We start from the raw sequence: 17,050 nt of genomic DNA, 5'->3' as shown, positions 1-17,050 counted from the left end.
GAGTAAGGGTAGCTCACTAGATTGAGAGCCGGGCCTAGAGATGAGAGGTACTAGGTTCAAATCTGGCCTCAGAAACTTCCTAGATTTGTGACCCTGGGCAAATCATTTAACCCCCATTGCCTTGCCCTTACCTGCCTTAGAACCAATTCATAGTATTGGTTCTAAGATGGAAGGTAAGGGTTTAAAAACAAAATAAGAGGAATGATATATTTAGATATTTAGGTAATCTAAAAATAAAATATACCCACAATTTTTCTTAAAAAGGAGGAGACCCTAGAACTCATCTAGTCTAAATGTCCTCATATCATTGAGAGGAAACCACAGCAACAACAAAAACAAGGCCCCAAAAGTATTAAGTGATTTATACTTTAATCTAGTGTATTGTCCCATCTAATTCAAGTGTCTCCTCTTGAATCTCCTTGATGGACTCATCCAGTCTCTGCTTAAAGACCTTCAGTAAAAGGGAGCTCATTGCCAAAATGGCAGCCTGACTCATGGTCAGACCATAGATGCTTATATTGAACTTGGCACATGGGCCTACATCTCCCTGCTAACTTCATTGTATGTCTCCTTTTCCCAGGCATAGTCTGCGTAGTCATCTTCATTGGCCTTTTCTTCACCCGCTTTTGGTTCCTCAGCATGCTATACTCAGCCTGGTGGTACCTGGACAGAGATACCCCAAGAAAAGGTGGGAGACAGATCCAGACCATAAAGAGATGGTGTGTGTGGAAGTACCTGGCAGACTACTTTCCTGTCTCAGTAAGTGGACTCAATAGGAAGTTGAGAATGGATGAGTAATTGCTTTTGACATGGTGGAAAGAACTTAGAATTCAATGCAAAAGCAGGAAGAGACCATAGAGCATTATCTTCTAGTCCAAATGAGAAGAGAATAAATGTTGTTATATCCTGTTAGTAAAACATTTATTAAGCTCCTACTATGTGCCAAACACTAGGAAAACAAAGAGAAGTGGAAAAATAGTCCTTGCTCTCTAGGAGCTCACATTCAAAGTTAGGAGACAACAACATTAAATAAGGGATTTACTAGATAAAAGGAAGTAAATAAGAGGGGGAAGGCACTAGAATTAAGAGGGGTTGGGAACACCTTCCTAGAGAAGATGGGATTAGAGTTGGGACTTAAGGGAAGTCAATAGATGAGGAGAAAGAGCATTCCAGGCCTTGAGGAACACCAAAAAATGCCCAGAAGAGAGAGATAAAGTGTTTTGTTCATTATGCAGAGGAGAGAGTTAAAGTATCTTGTTCTTAGTGGAAAGTAAAGTATAAGAAGAGTAGAAAGTAAAGAGGAGGATTATAAAAAGCTTCTGAATACCAGAGGATTTTGTATTTGATCCTGGAGGCAATAGGGAGTCATTGAAGTATATTGAATTGGAGGGTAGGAAAAACAATGTAGTAGAACCTACCTGTGCTTTAGGAAAATCACTTTAGTGGCTAAATAGAGGTTGGATTGGAGGGTAGAAGGACTTGTGAGGCAGGCCTGTCATTAAGTTATTGCAACGGATGAGGACCTGTGCCAGTGTGATGACAGTGTCAGAAGGAGACATGAGTGTGAGGGATGTTACAGAGATGAAATGGACTGACCATGGCAATGGCTTAGATATGGAGGAAGGTGAGAGATCATGGGAATCCAGGGTGATGCCTAGACTTCAAGCCTCTGGACTGAGAGGATGGTATTGCCCTCTGTGGTAGGGAAGATACCAGTTAGGGAACATTTAAGGGAACAAAATAATGAGTTCTGTTTTGAACATGTTGAGTTTAAAATGTCTATTGGATTTCCAGTTCAAAATGTCTGAGGCAATCAGGGATGCAGGATTGGAGATTAGCAGAGAGACTGGGTTAGAATAGGTAGATTTTCGAATCATCAGCATAGAGATGGTAATTAAATCCAAATTGTAAAGGGTTAAGGAAAGAGTGAGAGAAAAAATTATGAAAAAATTAAGAGAAAAGTGGAGGCACCTATTGTTGACAGCCTTTTCATGTTTAGCTTCAAAGGGCAGAAAAGATATAGGATGGTAGTTTTCAAGAACAGAAGGATCAAGTGAGGGTTTTTTGAGGATAAGGGAAACATGTGCATGTTTGTAGTCAGTAGAGAAGAAGCCAGTAGACAGGGAGAGATTGAAAATAAGTGATAGAGTGGGGATGACAGAGGGGACAATTTGTTGTAATGGAAATAATTGAGCAGGTAGAGGAATTGTTAAGGATTAAAAACCATGTGAAACTGGTGAAGCAGGAAAAATAAACAGAAGGCATCTGAAGGATATAAATAGAAAAGAGGGGAGAAAGAATTCATGATGAATGGCCTCAACTTTTTCTACAAAATATGAAGTGCAAGGATCTCAGCTTATAGAGTACTGATTTGGGGAGGAGCCCTGGGAGGTTTGTGAAGGAATGAAAAGGTTTGGAAAACCTGCTGTGGAGAATGGGATGGTGAAGTGACAAAGGAGGCATGGTGTGATTGCCTGTCAGTAGTGAGGGTCCAGCTGATGAGTTTTCCTTCCTGAATTAATTCAATAAAACATTCAGTTCATTTAACATATTCTTTTTTCCAGTTTTTGCTCTATGCGCTTACATTGTCTCATATGATTATTTCTTTTTTTTATTTTTCTTTTCTTTTATTTTTTTATAAACCCTTACCTTCCATCTTGGAGTCAATACTGTGTATTGGCTCCAAGGCAGAGGAGTGGTCAGGACTAGGCAATGGGGGTTAAGTGACTTGCCCAGGGTCACACAGCTGGGAAGTGTCTGAGGCCAGTTTTGAATCCAGGACCTCCCATCTCTAGGCCTGGCTCTCAAATCCACTGAGCTACCCAGCTTCCCCCTCATATGATTATTTCTTGTTCCTTCCTGGACTCCATTTACTTCTGAACAATGTCCTTGAAGATCTTTAAAAAAATATATCTTTAATTTTATTATTTATTTATTTTTAGTTGTCTTTTCTTTTTACGTTTTAAGTTGCATAATTTCTTCCTCTCTCCCACACCCTTCCCCAACCACTAAGAAGGCAAACAATATGTCTATCATAGATATGAAATTATGCAAAACAAATTTCCATATTAGTTATGTAGTTTTTAAAAAGCAAGAAAAATAAATAGAAAAATATTATACTTTAGTTTGTACTTATAGATCATCAGCTCTCTCTCTGGATAGGGATAACATTTTTCATCATGAATCCTCTGGATTTGTCTTAGATCATTAGACTGACCAAAGTAATCAAGTCTTTCACAGTTGATCATTATTATAGCATTGCTGTAACTGTACACAATGATCTCCTGGTTCTTCTCATTTCACTTTCCATTAGTTCATATAGTTCTTGCCATATTTTTCTGAAACCACTCCCCTCATCATTTCCCATAGAACCATAGTACTCCATCACAATCATGTGCCACAATTTTTAGCCATTCCTTAATTAATGAACATCCCTTTGATTTCCAATTCTTTGATACTACTACAAAAAAACCCCACTGCTATAAATATTTTTGTACAACTAGGTCCTTTTCCTTTAATCTCTTTGGGAAATAAACCTAATAGCAGTATTGAGGAAGTATTGCTACTGAGTATGCCATTTTATAGAACTTTAGGATATAGTTCTAAATTGTTCTTCAGAATGGTTGGACCACTTCACTACTCTACCAACAGTTCATTAATCTACCTATTTTCCCTCATCCCCTCCAGCATTTGTCATTTCTGATTGGTGTGAGGTGGCACCATAGAGTTTTAATTTGTATTTCTTTAACCAATAGTGATTTAAAGCATTTTTTCATATGATTATAGATAGCTTTGATTTCTTCTTCTGAAAACTACCTGTTTATATATCCTGTGATCATTTATCAATTGGGGAATGGCTCTTATTTTTATAAACTTGACTTAGTTCTATATTCAAAATAGTTTTGAGAATTGAGAGCTTTATCAGAAAAACTTTCTATCAAATTTTGTATACTACTTCATTGTCTATGGTACCTTTTAGCAAAATGTAATTGATTATCTCTTTTAATTAGATCAATTTTGCTTTATCTAGTATCATGATTGCTACCCTTGCTACTTTTTTTACTTCAGCTGAAGCATATTAGATTCTGCTCCAGCCTTTTATTTTAACTCTGTATGCTTTCTGTTTCTAATATACTGCTTGCAAACAATGTAATGTTGGATTCTGGTTTCATTGAATGAGCTCATCCCATTTATATTCACAGTTATGATTATTGTGTACTTCCTTCCATCTCATTATTATCTTCTTTTTCCCCTCCTTCTGATTTCCCCTTCATCCCTCCCTCTTTCCCTTCCTCCCCTCCCCCTCCATCCCTTCCTCTTCCCCTCTTATTTCCCTATTGCATAAATTAGATTTCTATAGATAACTGAGTGTTTGTATGAATAGATTACTAAAAGAGTAAGATTCAGGCATTGTCTACCCCTCCATTACCTTTCATTTTCCCCTACATTGTAAAAGTTCTTCCTTGTGTGAGAAAAATTTTATGTGAGAATATTTCCCCCATTCTATCTCTCCCTTCTTCCAGTGCATCCTTCTTTTTTAGCCCTTTATTTATTTTTTGAGATCATTCTAGTACAACTGACTCACACCCTAATAAAGTTTTTAGGAGTTACATGTATCCTCTTGCCACATAGAAATATAAAGTTTTATTTTATTGAATCCCTTATGATTACTCTTTTGTTTACCTTATTATGTTTCTCTTAAGGCTTGTGTTTGAATGTCAAGTTTTTCTTTTCAGCTATGGACTTTTCATCAGGAATTCTTGAAAGTCTTCTATTTCATTAAATATATAATTTCCCCCCTAAAGGATTACACTTTGTTTTGCTGGTTAGGTTATTTTGAGTAGTAATCCTAGCTCTTTTGCCCTCTAGAATATCATATTCTAAGTCCTCTGGTACTTCAAGGTGGAAGCCGATAAATCTTGTGTGATCCTGACTGATCCCATGATATTTGAATTGTTTCTCTCTGGTTGCTTAAAGTATTTTCTCTTTAACCTGGGAGCTCTGGAATGGGGCTACAATATTCCTGAGAGTTTTCATTTTGGGGTCTCTTTTAGGAAGTGATTAGTGGATTCTTTCAATTTCAATTTTACCCTCTGGATCTAAGATATCAGGCAAGTTTTCTTTAATGATGTCTTAAAATATGATGTCTAGGCTCTTTCTTTGATCTTGGCTTTAAGATAGTCTAATAATTCTTAACTTATCTCCCCTCTATTTTTAAGGTTGGTTGTTTTCTAATGAGATATTTCATATTTTCTCTTTATTTTTTTATTCTTTTGACCTTGTTTTATTGTTTCTTAATGTCTCATGCAATCAATAGGTTCTACTTACCTAATCCTAATTTTTATGAAATTATTTTCTTCAGTGATCTTTTGTAGCTCTTTTTCCACTTGATGAATTCTAATTTTTTAGGATATTATGTTCTTCAATATTTTCCGTGTCTCTTTTATAAAGTTGTTAATTTTCTTTTCATAATTTTCTTTTATTGCTTGTATCACTTCTTTGTCCAATTTTTCTTCTGCCATTCTTTTATTTTTAGCTCTTCTAGTAATTCCTATTGGACTTGGGTCCAATTAGCATATTTCTTTGAGCCATTATTTGTAACTATTTTTACATTGTTATCTTCATCTGGGTTTGTGTCTTGGTCTTCCCTAACACCTTAGAAGCTTTTTAAGGTCAAGGGTGTTTTTTTGTTGTTGTTTATAGGAAGAGACCAGGATATATAGGCTCCTGACAAGTCTCCTCCTTGGTTTCACAGACTTTTTCTATAACCTCTTAAGTTTTCCTAGACCAGAAAAATGTCTCAACCTGACTTCTACTGTTCTAAAATTTGATTTGAAGCATTATTTTAAAGTTGTTGGAGAGGAATATTGGGAGAGTTCAGCTGGGTGGCTTCTCTTAATCTACCATCTTGGATCTATCCCCTTGAAGATCTTGAGTGCTAGGACTGTCTGACATAAGTCGAAGAGACAGGCACCTGTTACTGTTGAGTCAATTGGAACAATTAGAGACACATGGCAGGGGTTATCTAGGGCAAGGTGGTATGAGAGAGGGAAGGAGAGCACTGGTGGTGAACAGGGTTGGGAGAAGTGAGAACTGAAGAGGATGGAAAGGGGAAGACCTGGGGAGGCTGAGGTGGGGCATAGAGGGCTAGGCTAGGAGCAAGCAGAGCTTGAGAAATCAAGGGGGCTAGAAGTGAAGAGGACTGATGGACAATATAGAAAGGGAGAAAATAGGGATAGGGGAAAGGATGAAGGGGATGGGAGTATTTAGAACTGGGGGGGGGGGGGGGAAGGAAGTCAGGAGTAAACAAGACCAGGGGGTGGAAGAGAAGGGACTAGGACTGAGTGGAGCTAAGGAAAACAAGTGAATTGGAAGTAAATAAGACTTAAGGGAAGAAGAAGAAATGGCCTTTCCTCTCAGAATCAATCATTTGGACTTAGCTCCTAGTCTGATAAGGGAAATTGCTGAGGAATTTATTAGTTCTTAAGATCTATCTTCAAGGTCAGTCAAATCCTGCCATCTTGTATCACTGACTTGGAAGAGCTTCTTGAAAAAAAGGACTTTCTTTCACAGGGCAGGTACTACCCAGGGCAAATACTACTCCATTCCTAGCTCTCAGAAACCATTCAGAGACCTTCATCCCAGATTATCTTTGACTCCCTTCTGAGCCCCTTTCTGTAACATTTTTCTCTTCCTCTCAATTTCTTAAATACAACAATAACAAACCAACCTCATCTTCTGTCTTAGAATCAATGCTAAATAGTGATTCCAAGACAAAAGAGAAGCAAGGGCTAGGCAATTGGGGTTAAGGAATTGACCTGGGTCATAGCTAGGAAGTATCTGAGGTCAGATATGAACCCAGTATGTCCCATCTCCAGACCAGGCTCTCTTATCTACTGAACCAGCTAGATGCCCCCCCTTTTTTTCTCTTAAGATCCGCAGCTTAGATTTGTTCCCCAGATCCTTCTGTCTAGTTCCCATGAAGACCCCTGGTTCTGGTATCTAGAGTCAAGAAAGGACTATAAACCAGACCTTTGAAGACTAAAGCTGATCTCTGAATTCATTCAACAAATATTTATTGGACACTTATTGTGTTCAGGCTTATATGACAGCACCAGAAGATATGATGAAAATTCCCAATTCTATAGTACTTTTAAGGTTTACAAAGGGCTTTGCTCACAACTACTTTATGAAGTAAAGCTAGAGGATGCAAGTAGTATCATTACCATTTTAAACATCAGGAAACTGAGGCACTGTATAAGGGATATATCTAAGATCACATAGTAATAATTATTGGAACTTACAGAGAGAGCTAGGTAGTGCAGTAGATAGGAAGATCTGAGTTCAAATCCAGCCCTCAGACATTAAATGTGTGACCCTGGGCACAGAGCTAGTTCGTCTCAGTTTCCTGAACTGTAAAATAAGGTTTATCTCAATCACCACTTATCTCCTAGGGTTTTTGTGAGGATCAAATGAGATATTTGCAAAGTTCTTAAAACAATACATAGTAGGTGTTATATAAATGCTTATATCAGCTCCTTCCTTTCCCCCTGTACAGAAACAAGCCTTCTGACTTCTAGATTAGTACTCTGCAATATGCCCCTGCTCACCTAATGGAACTTGCCTTGTAGAAGGAGGAAAAGATAACCAATATGCAATATTACATGCTAAATGTAATTGAGAGGTACAAAGTACTGAGTTAGATATGTTAGGCAAGGTCATTATCAACATGGTAAGAGGTGAAATAGGAGGAGGGGATCAGGGAAGGTTTGCTGGAAGAGGTGGCATTGGAGGTGATCTTTTAAAGATAGGTAGGAATTTAGGCAGTGAAGAAGGAAAGGAAGGACATTCTAACAAAGGAACAGCTTGAGTGTGAAAAACACAGGTCACATTTAGATGACAGGATAATCTAATTTTGCTCAAGCACTGGAGCATGGGGAAGAGTGGTAAGAGATAAGACTGGAAAGGCAAAGTACGACCAACCAGATTATGATAAAAGACTAATATGGAGGCACAGAACCTCAGAAGGAACCTCAAAGGGCACCTAGTCCACTGGTCACTGAGCAAGAATCCTCTCCCCAACATGTCCATACATTGTCAGATCATTCAGTCTTTGATTGAACTTTTCAGTAAGAGGGAAGCCAATATTTTCCCATGTAACCAATTTGATTTGGGCAGAAGTCCTAATTGTTAGGAAGCTTTTACTGACCTCAAGCCTATATCTACCCCCTTTATATCTTCTACTCATGGCTCCTATTTTCACTCTCAGGAGACAAGTAGAATAATTCTAATCACTCTTCCACAGGTGATGATAAAACCCCCAGTTAAGACAGTGGATATGTATAATCACAGGATTTCAGAGTTGGAGGTACCTTGGAGAGCATCTAGTATAATAGTAATAAAGAGTATCTGGTACATTGTTGGCAAACCTTTTGGAGGTTGTGTGCCCAAACTGCACCTTCAAGCCACTTGTGAGCCCCCACCCCAACCCCGCATTATCCCAGATAGTGGAGGGTGAAAGTGCTCACATTGGGCTGTTTGGCAGAGGGGCAGGGCATGCAAAAGATGTCCTCAGTTGGAGAGAGAGAATGGAGCAGCCCCCCTCAAGCATACCAGGGCATGCGTTTCACATCTTCGCCAACACTCAACTAGTATAACAATAATAGCATTTTTTTTAAAATTTTAAACATTATTTTATTTGGTCATTTCCAAACATTATTCACTGGAAACAAAGATCATTTTCTTTTCCTCCCCATCCCCCCCCCCCACCTTTCCCTCTCCCATAGCCGACACACGATTCCACTGGTTATCACATGTGTTCTTGACTCGAACCCATTTCCCTGTTGTTGGTATTTGCATTAGAGTGTTCATTTAGAGTCTCTCCTCAGTCATATCCCCTCCACCCCTGTAGTCAAGCAGTTGCTTTTCATCGGTGTTTTTACTCCCACAGTTTATCCTCTGCTTGTGGATAGTATTTTTTAGATCCCTGCAGATTGTTCAGGGACATTGCATTGTCCCTAATGGAGAAGTCCATTACCTTCAATTGTACCACAGTGTATCAGTCTCTCTGTACAATGTTTTCCTGGTTCTGCTCCTTTCGCTCTGCATCATTTCCTGGAGGTTGTTCCAGTCTCCATGGAATTCCTCTACTTTATTATTCCTTTTATCACAATAGTATTCCATCACCAACATATACCACAATTTGCTCAGCCATTCCCCAATTGAAGGGCATCCCCTCGTTTTCCAATTTTTTGCCACCACAAAGAGTGCAGCTATGAATATTCTTGTACAAGTCTTTTTCCTTATTATCTCTTTGGGGTACAAACCCAGCAGTGCTATAACTGGATCAAAGGGCAGACAGTCTTTTATCACCCTTTGGGCATAGTTCCAAATTGCCCTCCAGAATGGTTGGATCAATTCACAACTCCACCAGCAGTGCATTAATGTCCCTACTTTGCCACATCCCCTCCAGCATTCATTACTTTCCATAGCTGTCATGTTAGCCAATCTGCTAGGTGTGAGGTGATACCTCAGAGTTGTTTTGATTTGCATCTCTCTGATTATAAGAAATGTAGAGCACTTTTTCATGTGCTTATTAATAGTTTTGATTTCTTTGGCTGAGAACTGCCTGTTCATGTCCCTTGCCCATTTATCAATTGGAGAATGGCTTGATTTTTTGTACAATTGATTTAGTTCTTTGTAAATTTGAGTAATTAAACCTTTGTCAGAGGTTTTTTATGAAGATTGTTTCCCAATTTGTTGCTACCCTTCTGATTTTAGTTACATTGGTTTTGTTTGTACAAAAACTTTTTAATTTGATGTATTCCAGATTATTTATTTTGTATTTTGTAACTCTTTCTAAGTCTTGCTTGGTTTTGAAGTCTTTCCCTTCCCAAAGGTCTGACATGTATGCTATTCTGTGTTTGCCTAATTTTCCTATAGTTTCCTTCTTTATGTTCAAGTCATTCACCCATTTTGAATTTATCTTGGTGCAGGGTGTGAGGTTTTGGTCCTCCAATTTTCCCAGCAGTTTTTATGAAATAGTGGATTTTTGTCCCAAAAGCTGGGATCTTTGGGTTTGTCATATACTGTCTTGCTGAGGTCGCTTGCCCCCAGTCTATTCTACTGATCCTCCTTTCTATCTCTTAGCCAGTACCAGATTGTTTTGGTGACCGCTGCTTTATAATATAGTGTGAGATCTGGGACTGCAAGGCCCCCTTCCTTTGTATTTTTTTTTTCATTATTTCCCTGGATATCCTTGATCTTTTGTTCTTCCAAATGAACTTTCTAATGTTTTTTTCTAAATCAGTAAAAATTTTTTTTGGAAGTTCCATGGGTATGGCACTAAATAGATAGATGAGTTTGGGTAGGATGGTCATTTTTATTATATTGGCTCATCCTACCCATGAGCAGTTAATGTTCTTCCAATTGTTCAAGTCTAGTTTTAGTTGTGTGGAAAGTGTTTTGTAGTTGTGTTCATATAGTTCCTGTGTTTGTCTCGGGAGATAGATTCCTAAGTATTTTATTTTGTCTAAGGTAATTTTGAATGGGATTTCTCTTTCTAGTTCTTGCTGCAATAATAGCATTTCTATAGCACTTTAAGATTTGCAAAGCACTTTACAAACACTGAAGGACCTTTAAGTAATCTTTCCCTCCTGAGTTTTTTCTTCTCAATGCACGTGAGTGTGTGTGTGGATCTGGGGGAGATATGATGTTCTTGGAGTAGAAACCAAGCAGAGCTGGTGATGAAGAATAGAGAACAGTCTCATTTTGATTTGATCTATGGCTTGAGCTCAATAGTCTTCATTTTGGTTGTGCTCCCCTTCATACCTGACAGTTTATCAAGTTTCTTCCTAACATGTGGCTCAGAGAACTGAATGTTGGCTGACTAGGGCAGAATCCTGTGGAATAATCACCTCCCAACACCTGGATGCTATGCCTCTCTTCATGTAGCCAAAGGTCATATTAGTTTTGGTGGCTACCATATCACACTGTTTTCTCAAAGCCATCTTGCAAACCACTAAGATCCCTGCATTGTTTTCAGACAAACTTCTATTTGGTACTTTATAGGGGTTAGATAGCCTTTGCTTGAAGAACTCTGGTGAGAGGAAATCCACTACTTCTGAGTAGTGTGTTGTTCCAGTAGCTGTTCCAGTCATGCTCCCTCTACTCAGACCATCACCAAGTCACCTAGTCTTGACCCTTAGGGTCCTTATCTCTGAGAGGTCAACTTTTACCTTATTTTGCTAGATTGCACACTTCTCCCCTGGAATAGCTCCCTGGTATGTGTTGACTTCCCTCATTAAAATATGAACTCTGGGAAGGAAGGGACTATCTTGCTTGCCTTTATTTCTGTTCTCAGAATTTAATACAGTACCTTAGCCATGCTGAATGCTTCATCAAAACTCTTGTCTGTCTCTCCCCTCTCTCCTCTACTTCATCCATCTCCTCCCTCCCTCCCTCCTTCCCTCCCTCCCTCTCTCTCTCTCTCTCTCTCTCTCTCTCTCTCTCTCTCTCTCTCATCCATCTCTCTAGCCATTCCCATCTCCATCTCTTTGTCTATATCTCTTTATCTCTCTAAATCTCCACCTAACTATCAATCATTCTATCATTCCATCATTCTATCCCTCCATCATCTATTACTATTCTCACTATCTCTCTCAAGAAGGCTGATTTCACTTTTGATAGTTCTAATGTTAAGAAGATTCTCTTGACTCCAAGCCTACATCTGCCTCCTCAAAGTTTCGACTTCCTAGCTCTAATCCCTCTACCTTACTTCAATTTTTCTAATCTGGATTACAACTGGATTAAACTCTTTTCCCAAGGTTATCCATGATCTTTAACTTCTAGATCCAGTAGCTGTTTCTGTGACAAGGAAATCACTTTAAAAGACTGATATATATTAATTTAAGGTCGCCAAGGAATTCAGCTATGTAATTCCTAAATGAAACTCAAGTCAGCAGTCAACCTTTTATGGAGTTTTTAATTACAAACAGGAGGAGGAAAGGTATGAGAGAGAGAGAGAGAGAGAGAGAGAGAGAGAGAGAGAGAGAGAGAGAGAGGAGAGAAGGGAATAGGGCTTAAATACCCCCTCTGTTTAGGCTGGGCCAAAAGGCCCAAGCCCTTAGATAGCTGAGGCAAAGAAAAGAGATCAGTCCCTATCACTCACGTGACCAAAATGGAGAAACAGTCTCAGGGGCCTCCACCTTCAGCTTCCTTCAGAGCAAGCTTCTCAGAGCACAACCTCTCAGAGCAAAACCTCTCCAACCCCCTTCAGTCCTCAGACCCCGCTATCTTTAAGAAAACCATCTAAGTTCCCTCCCCTCAGTTCTCACATCTACCAATCACTGTCCATGTCTTCCCTGTGCCAATGGTGGCTCTAGCTTAACCCAGGACCGCCCAGAGGTCTGTGGCTTTGCACATGTATGTTGAAGGTCATATTCTCAAATAATTAAATATAGATCCTTTGCTGCAGCCCTTCCTAAATCCTGTTACCCTGAGCAGGGTGGAGATTGGAAGTTCCAAGACCTGGTTCTGTCATTCCAAGTATCTCTATTGTATCAATTCTAAAATCAATCATGACTCAAAGAACTTCCTGTTCTATGCTTAAGCATAGGTCAAAGCCCTTTCCATTGTTCAGCAAAAGATTTCTGTCCTAAAGTAATCTTAAGTAGGGAGGAGAAAGACCCTCCCATGCCAAGGGGGTTAACATTCCAATAGACTATCAGTAGGAAATCTTTCAAGTATGAAATTTCCCAATGGTGAAATTTCCAACATTTATAAGTCTAAGAAATTTTAAGGTTTACATTTCCCAGCCATTGTCCTCCTTGAGTTCTCTGAGATTTTTGATATTACTGATGGCTTCTTCTGAACGTTCCCTCCTGCCTTGATGTGATAAAATTATATCTCATTCTGGTCCCCCTTTCCACTCCCCACCCTTCTATTCAGTATAATAAGTAAGTTTATAGCTAGCTAGTATAAAGTGGCAATAACAAGAAGATTGCAAAGGAGAACTTGGAAGTCGCAGATAAACCATTCCAAAAATCTAAGGAGCATAATTTACAGATTGCTATATTAACTAAAAATATTCTAGGATAGCTAAGTGGTGCAATGTATACAACACTGTGCCTGGGGTTGGGAAGACCTGAATTCAAATCCAATCTCTGAAAGTAGTTTTGGCAAGTCACTTAACCCTGTATGCCTCAGTTTCCTAATCTGTAAATGAGCTGGAAAAGGAAAAGGCAAACCATTCCAGTATCTTCACCAAGAAAACCCCAAATGGGGTCATGAAGAGTTAGACACAGCCAAAATGACTAAATGACAACAACAGCAATATGCATTATGCATATTTACATATACGAAGTAAAAATCACATCCTGGCACTTTGTGCTGAATTTGGGAAGCCATCTAGGCTTTGATGTCAGGCCATTTTGATGCTATGATATGTAAGTATCAGACAAATTTAAGATATCCACAGCAAGAGCAACAGAATACCAAAAGGTATTGATAACTCTGAGATGCTGAGGATATATTGCCCTTCAAGTTTTGCTGACAACTTGGAGATGATTTAGACTTGTTAATGAACTAATCCTGAAATGGCATAGATAAGAATCTGTTCTTCCCCATCCCCTATAAAAATGAGACCTCCAACTCTTCCATCTCCTTAGGATCTGTGCTTCCTAGTATTCTCAACTCTTAATCTGTGGTTAAGTGAGTGATATTCTCTGCCTCTTCTCCTCCCCATTCTCATCCCAAATTTCTTGCCTTCACCCTGTTCTTGACCCCATACCCTCTGCCTCCATACTCCTTTTCTCCACTTGACTCTGTACTTTCTGTGCTATTTGCCCCTATACCCTGTGTGTCTCATTAAGTATGATTTCAGCCTAGCTCTCTGCTGCCTTTTTTGTGCGCTTTTCCAAGGAGAACCCAAAGAGCCAAGTGTGCCTGCATCATTTCATAGATTAATTATCCATTCATGCAACTTCCAGGGCATTGCACCTTCTTGGTTTTCCTCTGCTTTGGCTAATAGCTCATTCTCAATCCCCTTCCCTAGCTAGTCAACCATTTCCCAAACCCTGAATATAGATTTCCCCCAATTCTTCATCCTGGGCTCTTCTCTTCTAGTTTCTCTCTTTTGTTGATCTAACCCACTCACATAAAATACAGGATTATCTCTCTGTAGATTCCAAAATCTCAGTGTGTGACAGCACATATTAAGTACTTAATAAGTATTTATTTCCCTCCTTCCTTTCCCCTGACCAGGCGTCCCTCCTCAGAGCAGCCTGGGAGCCATTACTGGTAACCTTTCCTGTTGAACACAGTTCAGGGAGTGGCGAGGTCATTATTAGAGAATGACCAGCAGAGGGCAGATAAGTACTACATTTAGCCTTGCCTGAGCCTCATCTGGAAAAGTCCAGAGGCAGGTATTAGGGGACCTTTAGATGAGAAGGGAAATATGCAAAAATCTGAGTTTTCCCAAGGGATCCTTTACTGAAAGGCCCTTGAGTTTGGCTCTTTTTGTGTCTTTGATCCCCAGCCCCAGCTATCCAGGACTAGGATTAGAGTGACATCAGGATTGGAACTCAGCAAAGTACCAAGAAAACCCCAAAAGGGGTCACGAAGAGTTGGACATGACTAAAAATGACTAAACAATAATGGGAGGGAGGGGAAGAGAAAAGAGAAAGAGAAGAAAGGGAGGGAAAGAAGAGAAAAAAGAAAAGAAAGAAGGTGAGAGAGGAAGAGAGAAGAGGAGGGAAGGAAAGAGAAAATAGAAAGAAAAGAAGGATGGAGGGAGAGAAGAGGAAAAAGGAGGGAGGGAAAGAGAAGAGGAAGGAAAGAGAAAAGAAAAAGAGAAGGGGAGAGAGAAAGAGAGAAGAAAGGGAGGGAAGGAAAGAGACGAGAAAGGAAAGAAAGAAAGAAAGAAAAGAGGGAGGGAGGGAAAGAGGAGAGAGGAGAAAGAAAAGAGTGAGGAGAGAAGAGAGAAAAAGAAGAGAGGGAGGAAAGGAAAGAAAGATGCAAAGGGGAGAGAGAGAGAGAGAGAGAGAGAGAGAGAGAGAGAGAGAGAGAGAGAGAGAGAGAGAGAGAGAGAGAGAATTTATGATTTCATCTGGGAATAGGAAAAGCTCTCAATATGGAATGGGAGCATTGAGGTGGGGGTAGAAAAGAAGGTCAGGACTCAATCTGAGACCAGGATCATGACTCAGTGTAAGGCCACACTGATGACTCAGTAGCAAAGATTATATTGTTCTGCATGGTTCCAAGGAATAAGGTTGGATGGGGTTGTTAGGAGATTTGGGAAGAAGAAACAAGAAAGCATATTTAGGTTTAATTTAATGACCACTTTTTGGCAATTAAAGTTGGCCCACAATGGGACAAGGCTGAGATTTTCAAACATCCTAGGTAGTCATTTGTCAGGGATATTGTAATTAGTATTCCTGTTCATCTATGGATTGAACTAGGTGTCTGTTGCCATTTCTTCCCACCTTTCTAGGCCTCAGTTTCCCCTGCAAAGTGATAGTGTTGACTTGTTTCTTTGCAAAGGGAGGGGATGTTACCTATGGATCTAATATACATATAACATCAGGCTTCCTCAATATGTGTTTTAGTTTATTTAAATTGGTTATTTTTTTCTTTTAAGGGATTACTCACTGGTAGAGGGGGAATGGTTACACTGCAAAATGTAGATATTTTTAAAATAAAAGGCATCGATAGTTATTGTTGTTTTTTTAATGATGGATTAACCAGATGACCTCAGAGGCCTCTGACAATTCCAGATTTCTAAGCCTAGGACTTCCCAAGATTAGCTGCTCACATACCATGTTAGCCCAGAGGGAGTGGCTGGGGACAACTTGGCTTCAATCACACCTTGTAGGTTACCATTGATTTCACTGATGCCTAACCCATCAAAAGACCAGCTAAAACACTTCTCTTTCCCCAAGCCCTGAAGGATTTTGCAACCTCCTGTGTAAATAAAGACCTTAAAGTCCAAAGCCTCTGACTCAGGGAAGGTAGATTAGATGGAAAAAGTGTTCTTTTATTTAAGGAAAGATCACTGAGGACCAGGGTCCTATTCTCACCCTCAGGTTGACCTTGAAGTTCCCCAAAACTTCCACCTCCATTGGGGTTTCCAAGGTGAGGCACTGACATCATGGGGAAAAGGCACCTGTTGGGAGTCAGAAGTCCCAGGCTCTGGCAGTCCTACTTAGTACCTTCTTGACAAAAAACAAGTCATCTCCTCACTCTTGGCCTCAGGTTCCCCATCTGAAAATGAATTTGAGGTAAATGACCCCTAAGGTCTCTAGGAGCTCTAAGCTCCTACTTGTATGGGGCCATGGCCACAGTCCCTAAAACTGTCCTCACAGGAAAGGGAAAGGGGTCCTTTAGGGATTCAGGCTTGAGCCTGTTCCTTTCTAGCGTCTGAGACCCATTTTAGGAGATAAGCACTATACATATGCTGAAAGGAACTCTGGTTTAGTTGGAGGAGCTTGGGACTTGGAGTCAGGAGACTTGGGCTCAAATCCTGACTGTGCTAGTGCCTAGCTTTATAATTTGGGGCAAGTCACCTCTCTGCTATGGGTTTTAGTTTCTATTTCTACAAAATAGGTGAGATATCATCATCATCAATCATCCTAATAGCTAGCATTTATTTCATGCTTTAAGGTCTACAGAGTGCTTTCTATGTTATCTCACTGGATATGTAGAAGCTCTGAATGGATACATGGCCAAGTGTAAAAGGCCACATCATAAACCAATTAAAGGAGAATGGAAAGAGGTTCCTTTCGCAGCTAGAGAGGGATTCTTGACTAAAGAAAGGATAGAGATGATCACAGGAGATGAAATGATTACATGAAATTGAAGATTTTGCACAAACAAAAACAATGCAATAGAAATTAGAAGGTAAAGCTAACTGGAGCAGGGGGACTCTTTAGAGCAAATGATAAAGGTTTAATACCCAAGAAATGTATAGAAAAGATATCCCTGGTAGAATATAGGCTCTAGAGTCAGAGTAGAGGCATACTTAATATATTTGACACCCAAAGTAGGTCATTTT

At 39.6% G+C, this 17,050-nt stretch overlaps 1 protein-coding gene across 1 annotated transcript in view; it reads left to right on the top strand.

Moving 5' to 3' along the window:
* MOGAT2 (monoacylglycerol O-acyltransferase 2) overlaps positions 1-17,050 on the top strand; it is a 33,022-nt gene that overhangs the window by 5,113 nt on the left and 10,859 nt on the right. Inside the window, exon 2 of the mRNA XM_001364853.4 lies at positions 581-759. Coding sequence (XP_001364890.1) covers positions 581-759 — 179 coding nt within the window. The remainder of the gene's footprint in view (positions 1-580; positions 760-17,050) is intronic.

The sequence above is a fragment of the Monodelphis domestica genome, chromosome 4 (genome assembly GCF_027887165.1).
Source record: "Monodelphis domestica isolate mMonDom1 chromosome 4, mMonDom1.pri, whole genome shotgun sequence".
NCBI classification, from domain to species: domain Eukaryota; kingdom Metazoa; phylum Chordata; class Mammalia; order Didelphimorphia; family Didelphidae; genus Monodelphis; species Monodelphis domestica.
This window is presented reverse-complemented; position numbering and strand designations above follow the sequence as displayed.